Source organism: Notothenia rossii (assembly GCF_949606895.1).
Source record: "Notothenia rossii genome assembly, chromosome: 10".
Taxonomy (NCBI): Eukaryota; Metazoa; Chordata; class Actinopteri; order Perciformes; family Nototheniidae; genus Notothenia; species Notothenia rossii.
Window position 1 is genome coordinate 57,747,326 of NC_136908.1, and position 21,482 is coordinate 57,768,807.

At 42.0% G+C, this 21,482-nt stretch overlaps 1 protein-coding gene across 10 annotated transcripts in view; it reads right to left on the reverse strand.

The window, feature by feature from the left end:
* Nucleotides 1-17,773, reverse strand: part of dock4b (dedicator of cytokinesis 4b) — a 118,251-nt gene extending 100,478 nt beyond the window's left edge. For all 10 annotated transcript variants that reach the window (XM_079656391.1, XM_079656396.1, XM_079656395.1 and 7 more), the window contains exon 1: nt 17,587-17,773. In XM_079656391.1, coding sequence (XP_079512517.1) covers nt 17,587-17,623 — 37 coding nt within the window. In that variant the 5' untranslated portion in view covers nt 17,624-17,773. The remainder of the gene's footprint in view (nt 1-17,586) is intronic.
* Between the last annotated feature and the right edge of the window lie 3,709 nt (nt 17,774-21,482).

Consider the following 21,482-nt stretch of genomic DNA (forward strand, 5'->3'; position numbering starts at 1 on the left):
AGAGGACTCTCCTCCAGCTTGTTGTGGAACAAACAGCTCCGTATGTCCGTTAGTGCAGCTAGCTAACCAGATGCTAACAACACGGTCCCTGCTGCTGGCACCGGTCCCCCTCTCTCCCTCTCTCCCTCACACTAAATGCGCTATTTCCACACACACAGAGCCGAGCTTGAATGACACAAGCACACGTTTATTTCCATGCAACTCTCTGATTGGTCTGGTGTCATGCCTCTGTTGCATTCACTGAACACGGGAAATTATAGTCCTGCCGTCATCTCTTGTGTCATGATGAGGTTCTCGTAAAGCACGGTTAATGTATTATATTTTTGAGGGAGAATTGTCCTGGGTTACAGAAAAAACAATCAGGGCTTTTCCAGTTCAGGCGACGCCACTGGTTGAGGCTCTCAAGAAGCTACATCACAGTCAGCGTCCCCACCGCTAAGCTAAAGGCAGAATTGTGTTTGGCGTAATGACGTAGTCTCACTTAGTTACTTGTTAGCAACTGTTCTTTTTAAGACACAAAGAAGCTTCAGACATTCACAAGTGAGTTATTCACTGACATACTTCATTACGCTTATGTTAACCACAGATCTTATTATCAGGCTTCTAACCAAAAACATGTAGAAAAGACTTTGTATTGATGGAACGAAAAGTGGCCAATGGTACATCCTAGTTTTAGGACTCATTTGTGCACCACTCTATGAAAAGAAAATAAGTTGGGTAAGGATCCTTATATAGATGAACATTCTCAGTGGACCATAGGTTTAAATTGAGTTCAACCTCATAAGCCATTTTCTACTCATTCCCCCTTTGATCATAACACTTCCATTAGTGATGAAGCTGACCGTTCCCGTCCCTTTGAAGCCTGATATCAGCTTTTCACGGAGAAACGAACCCATGCTGCTAGCGTTAAATGCTAAGCCTCCTAGAAGATGCAGTAACTCGAGTGCAAAGCAAAGCGACAAAGAAAAAGAAGGTGGAATGGAAGGGGGGGCAAATTACTATGTTGATGATACAGCTGAAGCTAATTATAGAGTTGAAGACAATTGAAGCTATTATATTACTTGTTTTTATGTCTGCCCAGAGTCTTATTTAGCCTAGTTTGTTGCACATCAACAAGATGACAAAATGGGCAGAATGAAAAAGGCATCATAAACACAAGAGACGGACCGTCCCACTGGACCCAAATAGTGTAGTTATTATTCTAGATGTAACTTCACATCCTGGCCTAGTAGCCTTCATTCTTCCCTCTTCCCCAGGAGATACAACGAAGAGCTCTGTGACAAGTAGAGACTGTATAAGAGAAGAGGAGCATTGAAGCATCAGTGAGTGATTCAAGTCACTGGGGAGTTTATGTTAAACTCGGTATTGAATGAAAAGAGCACAGTGCTGGGTGCAGGTTGAGATGTGAGACATGTGGCAAGATTCACTGCGTGGGGTTGAGACACTGGAATAAGCACTGAATGAAAAGTGCGCGATAACACTAACAAGACATGTGAACATTTCTGATATGCACTGCCAGAAGGTGATAGCCTCCGTGCACAGCCAGGGTAATTGAAGACCCTTCACAGGAAGTGGCAGTGTCGAGGAACTCACGGGCAGACACATAGTGGCTCCACTCAAGGACACACAGATGGTAGGGGCAACACAAACACAAGCCACTGGAGCATACCGTATTATCAGCTAAGCTAGCCAGTCAGTAAGCTAGTCACTGCTTCACAATAGAAACCAGTCTGCAGCTTTCAACGTGTGCACCTCCCTTAACATGGAAAAAAGAGCAGCTAAGCTAACAACTTAAGGGGAAACCTGTGAAGCGTAGCATGTTAAGCAAATTGAATGGACACAGACTGGAGGGATACGTGATGGATGGATGGATGACTTGATTAATTGTAAAGAGATAGCCAAAACCATGGGTCTGAAAGAGTGGGTCCCTGAACCCTAGGTTTTCAAATGATTGTTTAATGTTGTTTGAACCTTTTTGGGGGGGCTTTACAGATCACCTACTGCAGATCTTTTTGCGTTGTTGGCCTCCTACATAACCCATCTTGAGACACGCTCCGTTTTTGTTTACCAGGATGTGACTTTTTGACGAATCTGATCCAGTCAAAACGAATAATCAATTGTGTTAAATAATCATCACCTCAATATTGTGATTACCATTTGTGTCATCATTGAGGAGCCCCCAGTCTTAGCATTGTTGTGGTTTCTGCATACATTATACATTTTTCCACATTTAATACAGAAGGAAATAGGGAAGTCCAAAGTTGAATCATCATAATCATGAGCAAAAATAGGTCCCTAAATACATTCATACATTCTCTTGCCAAAAGTTGAGGACAATTGCTTAGCAAGTCCACAGTTTATTACATTACATGTCATTTGTTAGACAAAGGGACTTACATTACATACATTCAGTACTGTGGACAATCCCCACAGGAGCAGTTTGGGGTGAAGTGTCTTGCCCAGGGACACAACGACATGCTGACTGCAGTGGGACTCAAACTTGCGATCCCCTGATTCAAAGTCCACCACACTATCCACTGAGCCACAGCCTCCCCGTTTATAGTCCAAATGCATTCTCAAAATCTGTTGCCAATACAGTTTAGTATCCTAATAGCCTCTAAACAAAGAGGCATTCAACAGTGGCAAGTACAGGGTGTACTATTGGGTATCAGGCCATTGTTAGCATCAGCAAAAGTTTGTAAGCTCTGCCCCAAGTCTTTCCGAGCTCAGCAAAGTATAACAAGGAAAGAAGGCCATTTAATGTGGAGGACACAACGGAGCTGCACTAACAATGACAAGAGAGCGACAGGGATGAGTGGCGACTGAACCAAGAAATATGACAAGTATGGAGACCGTCATCTACCCCAAGCCTCAGAATACGTTTTCCATATGACATGCATTACGCTTTCCATAAGCCACAATATATGGAGAATGAATACTTGAGTGTGTCCAGGTCTCTATTGGCACTGGTTCTCATTCTTTCCTATAAAGAAAAAAAAACTGAAAATGAGGATTCCAGGGGTTGTTAGCATGCCAGTTCTTTTGCTATATCTTAGACAGATCGATAATGGATGTCGTACACGCACACATGCAACTGAAATAAGTAATGGGGCTGATCCTAAACCCTGATTTACTGGAAACCATAATAAAAATCTGTCAAACAATCAGAGTCTCACTTGAAAATAGGGAAAGCATTTGTCATTTAAAGTCTAATGGCTTTGTGGAGGAAATGGGTTTCCTTCCTTCCTTCTACGTGCTTGAGTCCCCTTGTCTAGTGCTTGCTGTCAGGAAATGTAGGCATCATGTTAAAATTCCACGAGGTGACTAGCTCCTACGAGTGCAAAATGTAAACAAGGGCGGACGGCTGGTTGCAACTGATTCCAAAAACAGCCATCTTTAGAATGAGCGCCCTGTTCTGCTCAGCACTGTGCTGTACTGTGCGTTTGAATGTATGGCCCGTGTGTGTGTGTGTGTGTGTGTGTGTGTGTGTGTGTGTGTGTGTGTGTGTGTGTGTGTGTGTGTGTGTGTGTGTGTGTGTGTGTGTGTGTGTGTGTGTTTGTGTGTGTGGCTAAACATTCCTGCGGGGCTAAGGGGTTCAGCTGTCGTCGGTGCTATTTTCCTGCGCGCTGCATGCCATTGGTGGATCAAGGAGGATTATTCCTGGGGTCGGAGGCATTTTGGATTGGAAATGGAGAAAAAAAAAGGAGAGAGAATGAGAAAGAAACAATGGAATCTGTTCTACCAGGAATCAAACGCGGGCACACACACACACAAAAAGGGACTTTGGAGCGGGGCTGTGTTTGTCAAAGCAAGCCATGAAGGAAATCAAACAGCCACACTGAGCAAGAGACACACAGAGGGAGAGAGAAAGTTGCCACTCAAGCGATTTGGAACCACGAAAAATAATTAACCGATACTACTCAACTGTCACACAGGAAAATCCCAAGTGCCTGGTTTGCATTTCGCTTTGGCACGAGGAGCCACTTCACACTTTGCCTTAATCTTGTCCATTACTGCGACGACATCAGTGCGAACAAAGAGACAGCCCTCCAGTTCTTTTATAACGACTCTCATCCTGTCAGGGACCCCCATAGGAATGAGATTTCAAACTCCCGTTCACATCCTTAAGATCAAATTGGGAGGCTATGCTAAACTATTTTAGATGCAGTAGCGAGATCCAGGCGGACACTGAAAGCAAATGTCAAAGTGATGGCCGTGCTCAGCTAATTTGCTCCGGTCCGCAAAGACAAAGTTAATGGAGTGGAGTGAGAAGTTGAAGGGGGGCGAGCAAAAAAACTTTAAAAGGAAACAAAAAACGCCCCAGTTTCCTGATTTAGGTCAACTGCAGTCGTGTGCCCCCTAATGCTGTCTGTAATTAAATAAAACTAGTTAGAAAAGTCTACAGGAGGCGTGAAGTTGAAGGGGAAAGAAGGATGAGACAAGTGGGAGGGGATGAGGCTGGAGTGATTAATTTCATCTTTGTTTTTCTCCTCCCACCGTTGCAAGTGAACGCATCTCGCAAAGTAGAAAGGTAGCCTCATTTGCGTGCCCGTTCAACGCAGGGTGCTCTCTGGGGGGGGCAGAAACTATAAAGATTGTAATGAGCTACAGAGAGAGTTCCTGAAACTCAAACGGGAGGATAGAGACACACTGGGATGCTACTGCCAACTCAGAAGAGGAACTCCACGTGGAACATCATATTCATATTTCCCTCACTTCCTTTTGTGTGGTATGCGGTAAAGGAATTACGAGATCATGATTGGGAAATTAAAGCGCATTTACAGTAAAACTATCCCGATTAGCCATTATCAGCTTTAAACGCCTACACAGTAAAGAGCTTTGGATCTTTGGAATATAAATAATGACTTATGGCTGTCATTTAACATAACCTGACCACTTATCTGACATTGATACTGCCGAAATAAGAGTGTAAGCACATTTATTTACACGTAGATTTGATCAAGTTATACACTAAATATGGCTGAATGTCACAACAGTGATATGATTCATTCTTGATTAGGATAGCATTCCAAATGTATGTTGAGCTATAACTTTTAAAACAGAGAGATGATTGATAGAAAACTCATTGGCATCTTTATAACTTACAAGTATTAGTTATATTCCTCAGTTTATTGTATGCAAAAGTACGTGCTGCAACTGATGCATAATGCAGTGATCTACATCAGGGGTGTCAAACTCAAGGCCCGGGGGCCAAATCCGGCCCGCAAACTCATTTTCTGTGGCCCGCAAGAGCTTGCAAAGAATATAATACATTTATTATACGGTTACATGCCGCTTTACAGAAGCAGGTTGCCCATAAACTACATATTCCACAATGCATCTTGTTTTGTGACATGAAGAGACTTGCAATTATTTGCCCTAGACTTCTGCTTTCAGACGTAGTTAATTATTACCCTATCCGATAATAATCCAATGCAGGGGCAATAATGTAATATAATACATTATTTTATATATATTATATATTTATATATGTATTTTTATATAGTCTTAAAGTTGCAACCGGCCCTTTGAGTGTAACCCTAATGCTAATGTGGCCCGCGATGAAATTGAGTTTGACACCCCTGATCTACATAATGCATCAGGCAAAGCTCTGATATGTAAAACAAGCTCCACCAATCAGCTGATCATGTTGAGGTTTCATTTATATATGGTTTAAAATGAGGTCAAGGGTTAGTGGTGCAGACCCTAGAAATGGATGCAGGATTTGTAAACAGATTGATGGGATTTTGTATTTGATATTGATGTTGTGACTGGCTTTATACACATGTATTCCTAGAACACACACACATTCCTAGAACACACACGCTGGTTTAACAGCATGTTGGTTTGCAAAGGTTATTTCCAGACATATAGCCAAACAAGCGCGGTCCCAGCCAGCCACTGTCACCCACTTTATCCTAAGTGAGGATAGTAAGGTTACTGGTGCATTAGGACAGCCTGTGCAAAGAGGATTATGGCTGTAGCCCAGATGAGGGTCCGGGAGGAGCTTACTGGTGACGCGGCCCCACTGATGATGCCTGGAAACATTTCCGTATAAATGAATGGCCTGGTTTCAAATGCAACCACTACCACTACCACACTAACCTTTGAACCAATACAAGCTGGGTGACATTAACTGAAATGTGAAATGCCGGATTAGAACTAAATGTGGTCGTTATTCAAAAAGGAACTGCACTTTTTGTCCGAATTCAAGCCAAGAGGTCTTCCTTTTCTGCTTTGGGGAAACAACAACAGCCACCATGCTAAGACATATGTTAAAAACGTGTGCGGTGCAGCGTGCTCCATTTGTATTTTTAGCCTCACCATACTCATTATGTCAGCACGCCAGAGCAGAAGGCCCGGGCTAGAGAACCGAGAGAGACACAGGAAGGAAGACAATGCTTCAACTCGGGTTTCTGCTAAGGCATGCAAGCCCCTCACATTCATCCTGGCTGTGAAGAATGTGTTTTGCTCTACACGTATCCAATTAACTTTATTTTTGAGGGTGATAGAAAACATAAACGCCTGAGTCAACTGAAGTAAACAAAGTCCAGAGGATGGAGGCAAAAAATGCTATGCTACCTTCTCAATACTCTTTCAAGTTTCACTATTGAAGTAACATGAAAGCATCTTGCTTCAAAAAGCTCAAAGACTGATATAGGATACTTGGCTTTGTAATGAACATCAAGGTCAAAATGGCACTGCTGACAGTTCATTAGGGTGTAGATAAATAGGTAGGGGGATACATGATCCAAAAAGAGATGTCCTTTATTGATCCATTAACAGCATTATTCTCTGGGAAAACACTCGTAGTTGGGTTTTGATGCCATTTTTAAATTCAGATGCCCTTGGGGATGTAACCAGAAACCACCACAATGTATTTCATCACTTTTATCGCCAACAAAATCATCTGCTGTCAGGATCTATGGCCATAAATACCGTTACAAGTGGGCATTTTCTCAATGCCATCAAAGCTTCTGTACTATTTCCATGCCAGAGTCTGTATATTTTATCTGAGGCCAGCGCTCAACACAAATTGCTTGTTAGCAAGAATAGCCATGGGCCTCTTAAGGTATGAGAACCATCCACTGGGAGGCAAGCTTCTGTACGATCACGTTTTGTTCCTATGTTGTTTAGCCCACATACACAGCATTCATGCACACAATAACTCTCCTCTGCTGTCATCTATTCTGCTCAACTCAACCAACAGCCTGAGGTGGCCATCCACCGCCATCGCCCAGGCCAAGAGCTCTTACTCCCCGCACAAAGGCTCCCACAGTGGGGGTTTTCCTTCGCATTTCCCCTCTCGCCCCCACACAAAGGGGATCCATTTCAACCGCTTTTAGCAGCACCACTTTCCGCTTTGAGTTCTCCAGACTCCCTCCCCTGAGGGGGGGAATGAAGAAACCAGGTGGATGCTGGGAGTGAGGTTAGGCTTGCGGCAAACAAGGCCACTTCAAGCCAATCCCCCAGAGGTTGGATGTTGCGTTTGTGGTCATTTCTGGAATGGGAAAATAAACTGATATTGACCCTGGTGCCTGCTTTGTGCATCATCAATACATTCTCTTTTAATAATAGGATTTGGGTTCTCGTTTAAAATGTTGGTTATAAGGCTCAATCACTTTCTTGCAGAGTTCGACAAGAAAATTGATCCCACTCTCATATTTCTAAACATGAAGGTACAGGCAGCAGTTAGTTAGCTTAGCCTAGCTTAGCTTAGCATAAGAACTGGTAACAGGAGGAAACAGCTGGCCTTTCGTGTTTGTTCAACCTGTTTTGAGAGAATTAACAAATTAGGGATAACGTGTATCCAATGCTAGCTTAGCTTTTAAGTTTTTAGCTAACAGACATGCAAAGTATATCAATCTTGTCATCAAACTATTGGCAAGAAAGCTAATATGCATATGTCCCAACTACTATTCCTGTAAAAAAAAAAAAAGCACATAGCTCCATCTCTTCTCTGTTAAAAGGAAAAAGACATCAGCCTACAGAATCAACAGAGGCAATCCTCAGTGCAACTTCCACCAAAAGGAGCACAAACAAAGCAAATCAACCGTACAGTGCATTGCGATGCCAACCTTTGGTGTTAATAGAAGAAGGCTGAAAAGGCCCCATTCAATCAAGGATGAGAGGCAGCAAGCGCAAAGACACTCTCCCTAAAGACAAACAAAACTTCAAATAATCCAGTGGTTTAGATATGAGGGGGCTAAATCATTCTAGACAAGTATTTAAATAAGAAATTGGTTTCTATCTCTGCTTGGTTTGAAGGCTTTTTTCTCTTAACTGGATAAACATGCTAAATGGGAACAGTCCCCGGGAAGGGTTGAAAAGAGGAGAAGTGCTGTAAGAAGTGAACTGGGTCGCAGTTGGAGGTTTAGTCAACCTGATGAATTAAATAGACTCTCTGAGGCAATAACACTCTACAACACCCACACAATTAATTTAGGAATTCATAAGACCCGTTCAGCTGAAAAGAACAGGCAGTTTCAAAGCAATCACATTTTGGAGCTTTGTCACCGAGAGCTAATCTCATTTTAAAGTTGTAAGTCCTCAGTTCTCTTACCCCATAAACCTAAATGAAGAAAGCCCCAAATGCAGAATACTATGCATCCTATGCCTTCTCCAAAGCTATTTCAATCAGTGTGCCAAAAATCTATTGAAATCAGCCTCAACACTTTTGTCTAAAGTGAGCAGCAATGAAAAGCCCTTTTGAAAGGCAAGCTGATATTAAACTGGCGCGGGCAATTTAATATGCGCGGGTAGAGAGAGGAAGTGAGGAGCGCTGACAGAGGCGAGGTGAGGAGGACAGGCGGTGAGCCAGCGCCTCGCACGCAGCAGATCGACGTCCGGAGCTGTGCCAGGCCATCATCTCGACAGCACAGCGAGAGCAGGAAACAGATCGCTCGCACACACACCTCAAAGGGGACAAAGATCAGATGTACAGCCCGTATATTCACCGATGCAACCGCACACACAGACACACACACAGGTAATGACACAGCTAATAGCAGCCAAGGTCGGAGAGGCTGCTGCCCAGAAAGCAGCCAGGCAGCAGCTGATCCTCCCAATGTGATCTTTACGGAGACGGAGAGAGTGATGGAGAAGGGAACACAGTTCAATCTCAAAGAACAGAGAGCGATCAATGTCGCAGCTCTTGAGCCCACTTTCAATATACACTGCTAATATGGTGTGTGTGCAAGCATCTCTGTTTGCCTCACAGATTTTCATGGTCAATTCTAGACTCAAATATGTGTACACGGCACGAAGGACCATAAAAAAAGAAGATGGATGGAAGAGAGACAATAGAAGACTCCCAAATTCACACTATAGAAACAGAAGTAATCAACAGCAGAGCACAAGGGTGAAGTGTTGCTCTTGACATCGCTTCTACACTGCAGGAAAACAGCTGCCTCCGCCATTAAGAAAACACTGATAAGAAAAAGGTACCAAGGCCATAAATAGAACACTCACAATGGGACAGAAACCTAACCTCAGGGAGCATACCATCTGTCTGCCTGCTACCCACTAACACTTCAGAGCAAGTGACTTATTACAGACATATCCTCAAAGACCATTTTTCTGCATACATCATGACGGATTTGCCATTGGCACTGTCCCTCTTAGTTACTGTTGCTACGCTTGTCAAGCTTTATTTTTAACTCTTAACTCTTCTTCTAGACACTCTTTTAGTCTGTAAATGTAACGTTAGCCAATGTTGTGCCTTTGAAATAACACAACATTAGCAGGATATGGTAACATTGGCAGCATGCGTTAGAGCACATGACAACACACAGTTAAATCATATCTTGTACTTTGTAGCTAGTTTTTTTTTTGTTCTTGTTGATAGGGATGTCCCGATGACCTTTTTTGCTCCTGATCCGATTCCGATCATTTGATTTTGACAATTTGCCGATACCGATTTTTCCGGATCCGATCTTTATGCAATGCATTAAGAGGGAAAAAAGAAAAAAAGCATTCAAGTTGTCCCTTAAGATTATTTTTGTATTTAAATTGGAAATTCTATCCAACATGGATATAGCTTCTTTCTTTCACAGCAGCATTGGATCAGTTCAGTTGTGCAGCATTGGATCAAAACAAAACAAAGCTTATCAGTACTCGTTAGCTTACTGCTACAATTAGACACTGCGCCCACTCTGTTGCCAGATTTGAGAGAAAGAAGCAACCAGGTCTATGAAAACAAGCCCCAAAGAAGCAGCACATACATGATGTTGTGTAATTTGAAACCAAACCTAAGGCCTCAGGATGACTTTAAGACTTGAACATGGTCATTTTTGTTTTGTAACATTGAATACAAAATTGAAAAAAAAGTATTTATAAAAAAATATATATATTTTTAAATCCCGATCCCCAATTTTTTTCTCCCGATTCCGATCTTTTGAAAATCACGTGATTGGCTCCGATCCCCGATCACGTGATCGGATCGGGACATCTCTACTTGGTGAGGAGGTAAAGTTGTCTTTGACATTGCTATTCTATGAATTGACGACTGTCAGGGAGAAAGGGGTTGAACAAATGGTAAAATTATATTTATAGCTGCTTTTGTCATCTTAAAGAATGGCAAGCATCCTTCCATCAACTCTGTTATGTTACATTCTGCACCATCAACAACTTCAAAACAGCATTTCTAAAGATCTCCTAGAGCAATCTTTAATACTTTATCATCTTCAGACTCCTAGTCCCGGAGGCTGCTGCAAACACGGCCACTATTACAGAAAAACGAAATGTGCACACAGGCATATAAATGCACATGCAACAAGCTACAAATATACATATATCCTGGAATACTACAAAGGCAAACACACACAGTAGCCCATCAGGAGATATCTGGGACAGGTGAGTATGGATCCAGAGGAGGGAAAGCAAAACAAAAAGGGAAAGAGACACATGTGGAAAGGAGATAAAGGTGGAACAGAAGCAGCACAGATCGAGAGGAGGGGGCTACTGGAAGATACAGATGGAAAATGAATGAGTGGGTGATAGAGGAGAAAAAAAGAGGGAGAAAGTGAGATCAGGGTCATCACAGTGTGACCTGCTGTCACTGGAAACTGTCCACTCTGCAAGGATAAGTGAGCGGAGAGAAATGGATACAAAGAGACAGACAACAGAAATACAAAACGATTTCCATTTAATAAAGGCGAGAGAGACGAAAGCAAACGAGAGGGGGGGAACAGATGCGTTTCCCAACAAAGGTGTGGACAGTAACGTGAGGGAACAAACAGTCAAGGTCGAGCCGTGGCGTCTACGAGCTTTCCGTCCGAAGACCTTTCACCCTCTTCCCTCTGTCGTGTCCTCATTAATCCTGACTGATAAACTCCTGACAGTGTCCTCGCTGACCTGAACCGGACTCTGATTCTTTTCTGAGTAACTGGCCAGAGTTGAGCCGCATTTTTTCGAGGAAACAATTTCGTTTCTTGGCAGTTAGAGGAATTTAGGTCATGTCCTCGAATGTATCTTTGGTCCCCCGTTGTGGCATTACAGCAACACTAAGCTGGACATTTATATAACTTATATTTGGTCTTTTAGGAAACACTCTGCTAAGTGGATATGCCTGTAAATGATGTTGCTTATGCTTTGTAGTGTGGATGTAGCATCAGAGCTTTTAGAAAATGCTTTGAATTTGTTATATTTTGGTTTCAAAATTATATGTTTTGTGAAAAGTTTTGCCACTTATACTTCTTTTTCAACGCTGGACGAGAAGTAGAAGCATGTTTCTTTTCTAAATACCCTACATTCCATGTTAGCAGCATATCATGAACACATTTAAATGTATTATGATTCAACAACCACAAAGCACTGACAAAACATGTTGGTCACAATTATTGAAAGAAGCTAATTTAAAGGATTATCAAGCACATTTTTGGGTAATAAAATGTACATGCGATGACATACGTATATCGGGGGTTTCAAACTCTCAAATAATGATTTTGCTATCAGCCTCAAAAGTCCTGAATAGGTTGTGTATAAGACGTATGAAAAATATCACATGTATTAATAGCAACAGTTATAGTGTTATCAGCTACTTTATGCTAATACAGATCATTAGCATAAGCGTGAGCTGATTAAAGTTACGGGTTATGTCATCAGCCTCCACGTCATTACAAATCAGTGGTGACGATGTTTGCAAATCATCACAAAACTAAGATACAGTTTTGCATCGAGGAAGACATCGTCATAAAACCACAAAGGGTAGGAGGAAATGAAATTAAAACCAGAGGAAAAAACTGTCCCATTGCAGATTTATCCTGATAAGGGTCAATCATCCCACAGAGAAATAGATTACACTACAGAGCAAAACAAAGGAGAGCGATCTGTGTGCTCTGGATTCACATCCCCCACTGTGACTGTGTGAAGGACAGTGTTAGAGGCCAATTCTGTATTCAAGAATGAACAGAGGTAATTGAAGAGAGAGACAACCACGGCCATTAGCCCTTCACATTTTTTAATTATGCATATGTCCTTTAAGCCGGCCCTGACACTTAAATGACCCACAAATAATGCATTAATGATATATCCTAAACAGACTACTCTATTTATTGTAATGTTAATAATAAATGAAGCACCCTTGTTTTAATAACTTGAGGACAAGCAGAGGTAGCCGTTACTGAATGGAGCATTATGGGAAAATGGGAGCCATGAGGTCATTATGATGTGAGGGGTCACTCACACAAGAAAATCAATTTACACTTCCTTTATGGTCAATACATGCAGGCCTGGATTACAGCCCATCTGCACAGATAACTGATTCTGGACCAGTGCGCCAGGCTTTTTTTTTTCTTTCTGTAAATGAGCACAAACAACAAGAGTCTCTCGACGCTCTTCTCAGCCGCCAATCACAGTGATTGTCACCGGCAGACGCGCTTCGTTTATGAATATGGCATGTCAGTCATTTTTCCCCGGGCCAACACAGATGACAGAAACACACACACCGAACACACACACATACACACATGCACAGAAGGGCCACTGATCAGTTAAGCTGCTGAATTCCTAATAGGACATTTCCCATTAACCTCACTATAGGGATCACCGATTGATATTGAGGAAAGGGAATCACGACCATATTACACCACACCAGGCCTGCTAAAAATAATAACAGTAAAGCTAGCCACAAATGTAAAGGATTTGATCAAAAAGCACCAATTAATTTAGTTTCTTGAAAAAAAAAAACCTTTTTACTAAAACTCACTTTGCGATCCTTCCATTTCTGATCTAAATACCAGTGAAAAAGTGGGTCTCCATTCAAGAAATATAGTAGCAATTACCCATCAGACAAGCATTTGAAACTAATACATCAAGTCAAGCCAATGTGAAATAATGGCCATTATAATAGCCATATGCATTCTGGTAAACTGGAAATCACTCGGCCATCTCAGAGCAGATGCATCATCTCCCAGCAGCGAGTACGCTAGACTGCTGCTGGAGTTGAAATGCAGAAACACTCTGCTGCCCCCCCCACCCCCCCATCCCCCCGGCTGCCTGTCTGAACATCATACATGGATGTGGACAGCATATCGGTTTGTCTGTGTCACTGACGCCAATGGAATACACAAGGGTATACCCAGAGTGTGACAAAAAGCAGGAATTTATTTGAAACTATTCGACAAAACATATCTAAGATGAGACAATTGAGTTTCCTTTTGTCTTGTGTTGCTGGTTCTAGACAAACAGACACTATGTGCACAGTTTGGCTGTTTTCTTCCATTACTGAGGGTTCCATAATAATTGGAGCATGGTTTAATTGAACAACACAGCGCAGGCATTTCTCCAACTCTTGTCTCAGGTCATGTTTGGCTACAATGGTTATTATTGTCAGCGTGAGTCAGCAATGAATAAAACGCTCACTGAGCCCGTCATATGTCACACGTCCATGTAGATTCATTTAACCCTTGCGTGATGCACCGTCAGGGAAGAGCTCTTATTTTCTGTTCAATTCACAGGGGATTACCCCGCAGTTTCCTCCATATTGAATTATTTCATTGGGCTAGTATATGAAGGAGAAGGGGTGCGTTATCTGCAGAGGGAGACGAGGCGGCGGGCGAAGAAGCAATTACAAGCTGGTGGGCTTCACCTCGCCACGCCTCCCCCCCCCCGCCCTGTCACACACACCGCCCTTTCACACACACCGCCCTGGGGCTTGCTGCATTAGGGAATCATGGGTATAATGGTGGAATGGGCCTTGGGGCCCCCCTCGAAAACAACCAGCTAATCCCCCGTGGAGTAGGGGGGGGAGGTTAAGGCGAGAAGGGGAGAATTTGGGGGTAACAGGGCAAGTCCTGAAAATGAGTCCACCCCTGACACGCGCCAGCACCCTCAACCACGTCCTCCAACCCTCATCATGCACAACGACATCCCCCCCTGAGGGAAGCAAGAATCCTCCAGGCCCCGACACTGGCCCTCCATGGCATCAGGCCGGTTTCACTCTGTCTAGTTTTTTTTTTTTTTTTTTAAAGGGTTGCGCAACTACATCAAGCTTCCACAGAATTCCACTTGCACGCACTTGGATTAAAAGTATCTCGTTAAAACACTTTAATTATGGGTCTAAATTATGATGAGCAATGACATGCTTGATTGGTTGAATCAGATGGCCTTAATTAGGAGAAAGGCCTCACTCTCTGTCTGTCTCCAGCATTAACTCTACGAATGACACAATGCTGCCTCCAGTACACTACGTTGTCAGAGGTCAAAGTCAAAGTGTGTGACTTCTGTGACAGATATCCATCATGCATTTATGGAGCTTTGGGAAGTATTTTTACAACCCTTCTTTGTGTTCAAAAAACGTGACTTTGATTTGTAATATTCTCCTCCAAATCCCAAGTGCATTCAGGAATCAGATATTAACGCGATCTCATCAATCTTCCAAACGTCTTGCTTCGGGTTAAAAACCAGTAATCACTACACTGGTGGGCTAATGGGCGCCTTAATATTAACTCGCCGAGAGTCCATTCATATTTCATCAATGGCAGTGGCCCCCGTCCTCCTATGGCCCCGCTTTCACTAGTAAGGCGAATAGACATCAAACGAAGCAACCTTCTAATTACACAGCGAGACGTTTTGATCTCGTCTCGATTTGGCTCAAGATCAAATGTGCAAGGATCCAAAGATATCCAAGGTCTTTTAGTTTTGCCTGCCTCCCTGTCAAATGGGGGTAAAATGCTCGGTAAAAGCACCTGGGGTTGATTTAAAATGGCTAAGGTGGGGACTAAGTTATACCAATATTTGGATATCAGAGCAATTCTACAGCATGGATATTATTGGAAATAAAAAGCATAGTAGATGTGGATCAATGATGTCAATTCCACTGAGGTGTGATCCAGCTCCACACCAGTTCAGGTGGTGTATTGCCATAAGATTTGGAGACCTGTGGAAAGCAGTTCCTCCCGGCATTAATAATTTAGGGTGAGATTCTGGGAATCAATAGACATTGCTGGTGTGAGGTTATTTTGCCACAAGGATACATATTTGGTTACCCTTTTCCCCGCAGAATGTGAACTAGGAGACAAGCTAATGGAGTATTTTCATATTCTCCTATCGATCCAATAAAAGACAAAAAAATGACCTGAACGATTTCTGTGTTAAAGATCCTGACAAGAGAGACTGTCTACAAATATGCATCTTTATCCCCCTTTTAAACTCAATTTCCAATGAATTTATTCGCAAGCATATTTATAGCGGCTTTTCACCCCGACTTTAAGTGTGGTATTTCGTAACAGCAATTACAGCAATTTTTACGATATGGTCAAGCAACATGTCATACTTCTTTGGAGTACTGCCCCTTAAAGCACCTAATAATATCTACCTAGTCTTTATTAATCCACTTAAACATAATAAATGACTTCCTTACCAGACATGGATAGACTACGTACAGTAAAAGAAAGGAAAGACCAGTCCAGCATATTAACATTTATGAACCTCAGACTGAAAAAAAAAACTTAACCTAATAAACCTGACAAGCTGCTTTCATCATAACTAAATCCTTTACAACCAAACAGCCTCACCATACATGTGTGCAGTGTGTGTATCATGTAACATCAATTTCATAACAGGAAAACACCCCATTTCCTTCCTAAAAAAAAAACACAAGGACGAGAACACAAAGAAGTGCACCGTTGCCAAAACATGTCTTAAGAAATAAATCACAGCTAATTAAATGAGTCTTATTGCGGTTATTGGGGGGGAAATGGGATAAAGACGCTTAATCCAATTAACAAGGCCCCCCTTTTGCAGTGTGGGGACAATGGCAAGTATTGAGCCTTCAAATAAATGTCTTCCTTTTATCCAGCCAAGTGAACTTTGACAGGAAGGGATGGGTTTGAGAGGGTAATTGGAATAAATCTATTCTGCCCTATCAAAATATTAAAGCAATGGGCTCAAGAAGACTTTGCCCTGCACAGGATTAAGTATATTAAAAAATGCAGAGTGATTAATCTAGTGAGTCAGGGATTTTAGCACTTACATTGACACGGACAAGGAAGGGAAACAAGTCTACACCAGGGGAAAATGTAGCAGTCAAGTGACCAAACCAGGGAGTGTGACAGAGAGAGGGCAAAGGGCTCCTGGTTCACTGATTCCTGATCATTTTTTGGATAGAAAGTAACATTTAAAAAGAGCCTAAGAAAAATTCAAAATACAAGAAAGAAGGCAGAGGGAAAAGGGAATAATCTCTTATCATATCACAGTTGTAGTGTAGTTTTAAGAGGTTTTTACTGGCCACTTTTTTCCTGGCATCCATGCGAAGATTACAGAATGATTATTGGCTGGTTTTCACAGAGGCTGTGGGATCATGGAGGGAGCAGAGCATCACACACACCAATATCTCTGGGGAAAATAATTACGAGACATTTAAACCGCCTCTCAGTGCAGAGCCTGCTTTTTCTGCGGGTAAAGAAGAAAATTCCAACCAAACCAACAAGACATAGTCTGTGCGGGATTTTTCTCCCCCCCTACATTTGGCTTGGGTTGCGTTGTTGTCGCTTGTTTGTCTCACTTCAGTGTTTGATCCAGAGCCCCGAACAGCCTGGAACAATGCACTGAGGGAGACACACATTCACAGGACCTGTCAATGCCCAGTGTAATCTCAATCCCAAACACTATCAAATAAAAACAAATCTATTTTAGATTTTTCCTCAAATTTGTATTTTGCTTTTTTGAAGAATTGACAAAAGGTTGCGTTAAAAAAAAAACAGACACACAGCGACTGACTGGTAAGCAGCTGAGTTCCCATTCAAACAGACAGAATAACATGAGAAAAAACAAAGCTCCAGTAAAGATCGCCCAGTAGAATAAACTGTAAAAATAAGGGGGAATAAAGAAAATAACAAATGGGAAGATGATGATTTAGCAACCCATGGGGGGTCATAGCGACAACCCTATGCTATGCAATGTGGCAGTCAGATGAAATCCAAGCTGATGCTGTGTTCCACAAAAAAAAAAAAAAAACTAACACAGCAATTCAAAGGTGGATATCATCATCCCTGAACTGAAGCCAGTCACCTCTAGAAACCCATCCACACACATTGATAGTGATAGAGGACAGCAGTTTGGAAAACATAAAGGCAATAAACTTACCGACGCCGTATTTTTCATGTTCTGTAGGTATCCACATGTTCACGGTCGTAATAGCAACAAAATGCAGGGTTTTGGTGCTGTGTAACGCATTCTATTGGCGTGCTTTCCTCCGGTCTGTAGTAGCAGTCATTGTTTAGGTTACCGGGAGAGAAAGCACTACTGCTGCTGCTGCTGCTGCTGCTGCTGCTGATCGTAGTGGTACGGTACGGAGACGTGCTGCCTTCAAGTGCTGTGGGAAATGTGACGATTACGTGGTGCCAGCGTAATAAAGATTGTCATTGTAATTTGAAAACTTCATGACATTAGGGGTTGGTGAACATAAAAGCTGTATTACTAGTATCAAATGTTAAAACCGACGTTTTAACTGAATATCGTCGAGTTTATTAATAATAGATGCACTGTATGCACATACAACTTTTACCAGCTCTGGGACCAGCACATTTAAATATATTCATACTGTTAACACATGTTTAATTCATTAATTTTTTTTTTAATTGTATTATTATTATTATGCCCATGTATATTCCATGTGTACTATCTGTGGTTTTTTCGTAGTATGTTGCTGCTATGCCTATGACACGTACATGTCCCTACAGGGATTAATAAAGATCCATCTTATCTTATGTACTCAGCTGGTTCATAACAAAAGTGTTAGTAGGCTTATACAAATTAAAATATCAGGGGTTTATTTTAAGGCGAGTGATAGGCCTACTTTTTCTTTCTAAAAATGGTGTACATTCTGAATGTTTCTGCTAACAGCATTTGTTTAAGTTTAGCTAGCCCAATCGTGCACAGTATAATGATGACATGAGGGTGCTTTACAAAATAAAACAAAGTATTTGAAACAAACATAAATACTAAAGGCTATGTGATTCAGTGAAAAGCTTCCACCACTTAACTTATTGCTTTCCATTGTTCTGATTAAAAGGTGAGCTAGCTAATTTGCCTAAAATATGTTACAACAGTAGCCAAAATAAAATATGTGCTCCCAGTTTAAACATGCTAGTCTTTAAATTAGTCTCCAATTCCATTTTGACCCACTGAGTGACAGACTAGGTCCTTTTTTTCACCTTTCAAATTATACAAAAACTTTGTATTTTCCTGAGATTTGTATTAAACTGAGATCCACTTGTAACCTGGTTTTATAGCATAACACATTGATGTCACCATCACCACAGGTAGCCCAACTCCTTCAAATACTGTAAGACTTACCACTGACAATGACCTTGTTCGGCAAAGATGTCTAATTTTAGTTTATATTATTTTATATCAGAACCACTTGAGTTTGCAAGTGGCAACTGACATTTAGAGTACCGGAGTGGGAAGTTCCGAGGTGCACTTGAACGCAGCGACATCGCCAGCACAGCGAGAAACGAGAGCAAGGCATTGTGGGACTTGTAGTATAACCAAGTGACGTCAATATAGATTTGGAGATCACAATCCGTAGCATCTTTATAGGCAAAAGAGTTTTCTTCTGTGTTTACTGTTTTTTTTAAATAAGCAGTTCAAAAGCAGTTCTTTCAAAAGAAAGAAAGAAAGAAAGAATATACTGAGGATGCTCTTATATTCTCCTTTAAAAAAAATGCACATAATGTAACATTAGACATTATGGCCATCATTTTTGAGTAGGTATTGTGCAGAACGTGACCTTGTTAAATTGTCTTGGACATGCAGGAGCTTCTACTGGGACAACTCTTGCTTGAAAAATACATGAGAAGAAGCCGAAAACTGGAGGGAGTTCCAAAGCTAAAATAAAGGGGTCTACACACAGCTCTCTGTGTGCATGAGAGAGTGTGTACATGCCTGTGTTGCATGTGGGAGAGTGCATATACACCCAATGTCACACATTTTTTATGAGCCGGCTGTCCTCGCCATCTAATAAATCCATAGCACTCATACACATCAGTTCCCCCCGCCCCTACTCATCTGCCGGGCTTTAGCCGGTGTTGTGTTTGAGTACAAAGGTTTTGGTAAAATCCCATCCGAATTCGTGTTCATTTCACATGCTGCAAATGGTGCATTAAAATGCTTTGAAGTGTCAAATATGCCTCTCTTTTCTCTCTGTCTCATCACTAGTTTGGATGCCCATAAACCATCCACCTTTGTAGTTTACATGGTGAATTATGAATGGATGTGCCATGAAAAAAAGAAAGCAACCCGAGGCACATGCCGTGTGCTTAGGGCATCATGGGTCGCATGTCCTCCCCTTTTCGCCCTGTTTCTCTCACTGTACACAACAATACCGTATGTAGCCTTCAATGCCATGCCATACTACATTTAATTAAAAAAGCAAAGCAGCAGATAGAGCTGGATTAATTTTAAAACTGGTCTCCATGCTGCCCTGCTTCATCCCCATACGGCCTCCTTCGATATTTCTGATTGGAGAGAGGTACTGTAGGGGGGTTATGGGTGGGGGATTGTTCTACTCCACATATGAATAAATCATAAGCTGGAAAGCAAAGTAAGACAAAAACCCAATGGATTCATCCCTGCGAGGAAAGGAGATTGGAGCCAGCATGCTCTTTTAGAAACTAGAAAGTGGACTGATCTTTATCAGCGAATCGAGGCCCTGCTACCGTCACATATCGGTTGTGATGGAGGTGAAAAGTTATGGCAAGGTAAATAAGCAAACATGCGTGTGTCAGATAAGAAAAACAGAGCGACTAACTGAAACAAGTCAAAAACCATGTAATTGATGATTGCAGAAGATTACAGAATCCCAAAAGTCAGTAAGGATTCATCCTCAGGGAACCATGAATGTCTTTGATGGCAATGTATCCAATAGGCTGATCGCTATTCGCTTCCCTAGAACCACTTTGGCTGAAAATTCTTATCCTCAGTGTATTTAGCGAGAAATGTACTATCCTACAAGGTCCATGATGTGAAGCCATGTGACACTGTAAGCCTCAGACTGGCGAGATGGTAGAAACGAAGGAGTGGTTAAAGAGGCGGGTGACCACGCTGTGAAAGGATTATCATGGCCTGAGGACTGACGGGTCTTACCCAGTCTTTTGGCTTGATTTCACCTTCCCTTTATCTCTTCATCTCCCCTTCCCTTTTCTCTTATCCGATATCCATCCCACACTTTTTTGCTCTTGCTCCAGGTTTCATCAGTTCCCTTGCCATAGTTGGACGTATGACTGAAGATGATGGAGGGAAGATGGAGCTGGCCATTTCCACACACATTTCCAGATGGCCTCTGAAGATTGCTCAGCATTTCCGCCACTCAACCACCAGTCTCTTTTCATCTCTTGCCCACGGACGCATTTAAACGCAACATCTGTGACGCATACATCAAAGTGGCTAGGAGGAATGCAACAGATTTATTATTTGCTTTAGCATCAGCCAAGACAACAAGGCTGTTGGAACATAATCAAGTTGTGTATAACAAAGGATATGCAAGATGACGAGGTAACATTTTAAAGCCATCTTAGAGCTTTCAGGTTTTATCATGGTTCATATTGTGTGTTGTCTTATTTTCCCCCCTTAAAGCATCAAAGCACTACAACTGGTTTATATTCCCGGAAGTGAAATTACACATCTACTTTAGTGGCCGGTTGGAGCAAAAAGGACCCTGGCTTATCTCTAGAGACCAATGCCTATCACCTCCTCTCAGCACTTCTCAGCTCTGATTTAATTCACACCAGGAAGTGTAGGTCAGATGGGGGGGAAACATATGCCTCCCTCAGCTCACACACAGTAGGAAATATCCTCACCTCCAGTAGAAACAGGCCTCTAAATATAGCCATGAAAACAGGCTATGCCTCGCAAGACAAAGCCTCTATGTACATTGTACCATAGGAAGAATGCATTTCATAACCCAATACCTTTTATAACAGATCTTCAGTGAATAGGTGACCTTAATTACTTTGCTTTTCCAAGACAGCACATTTACA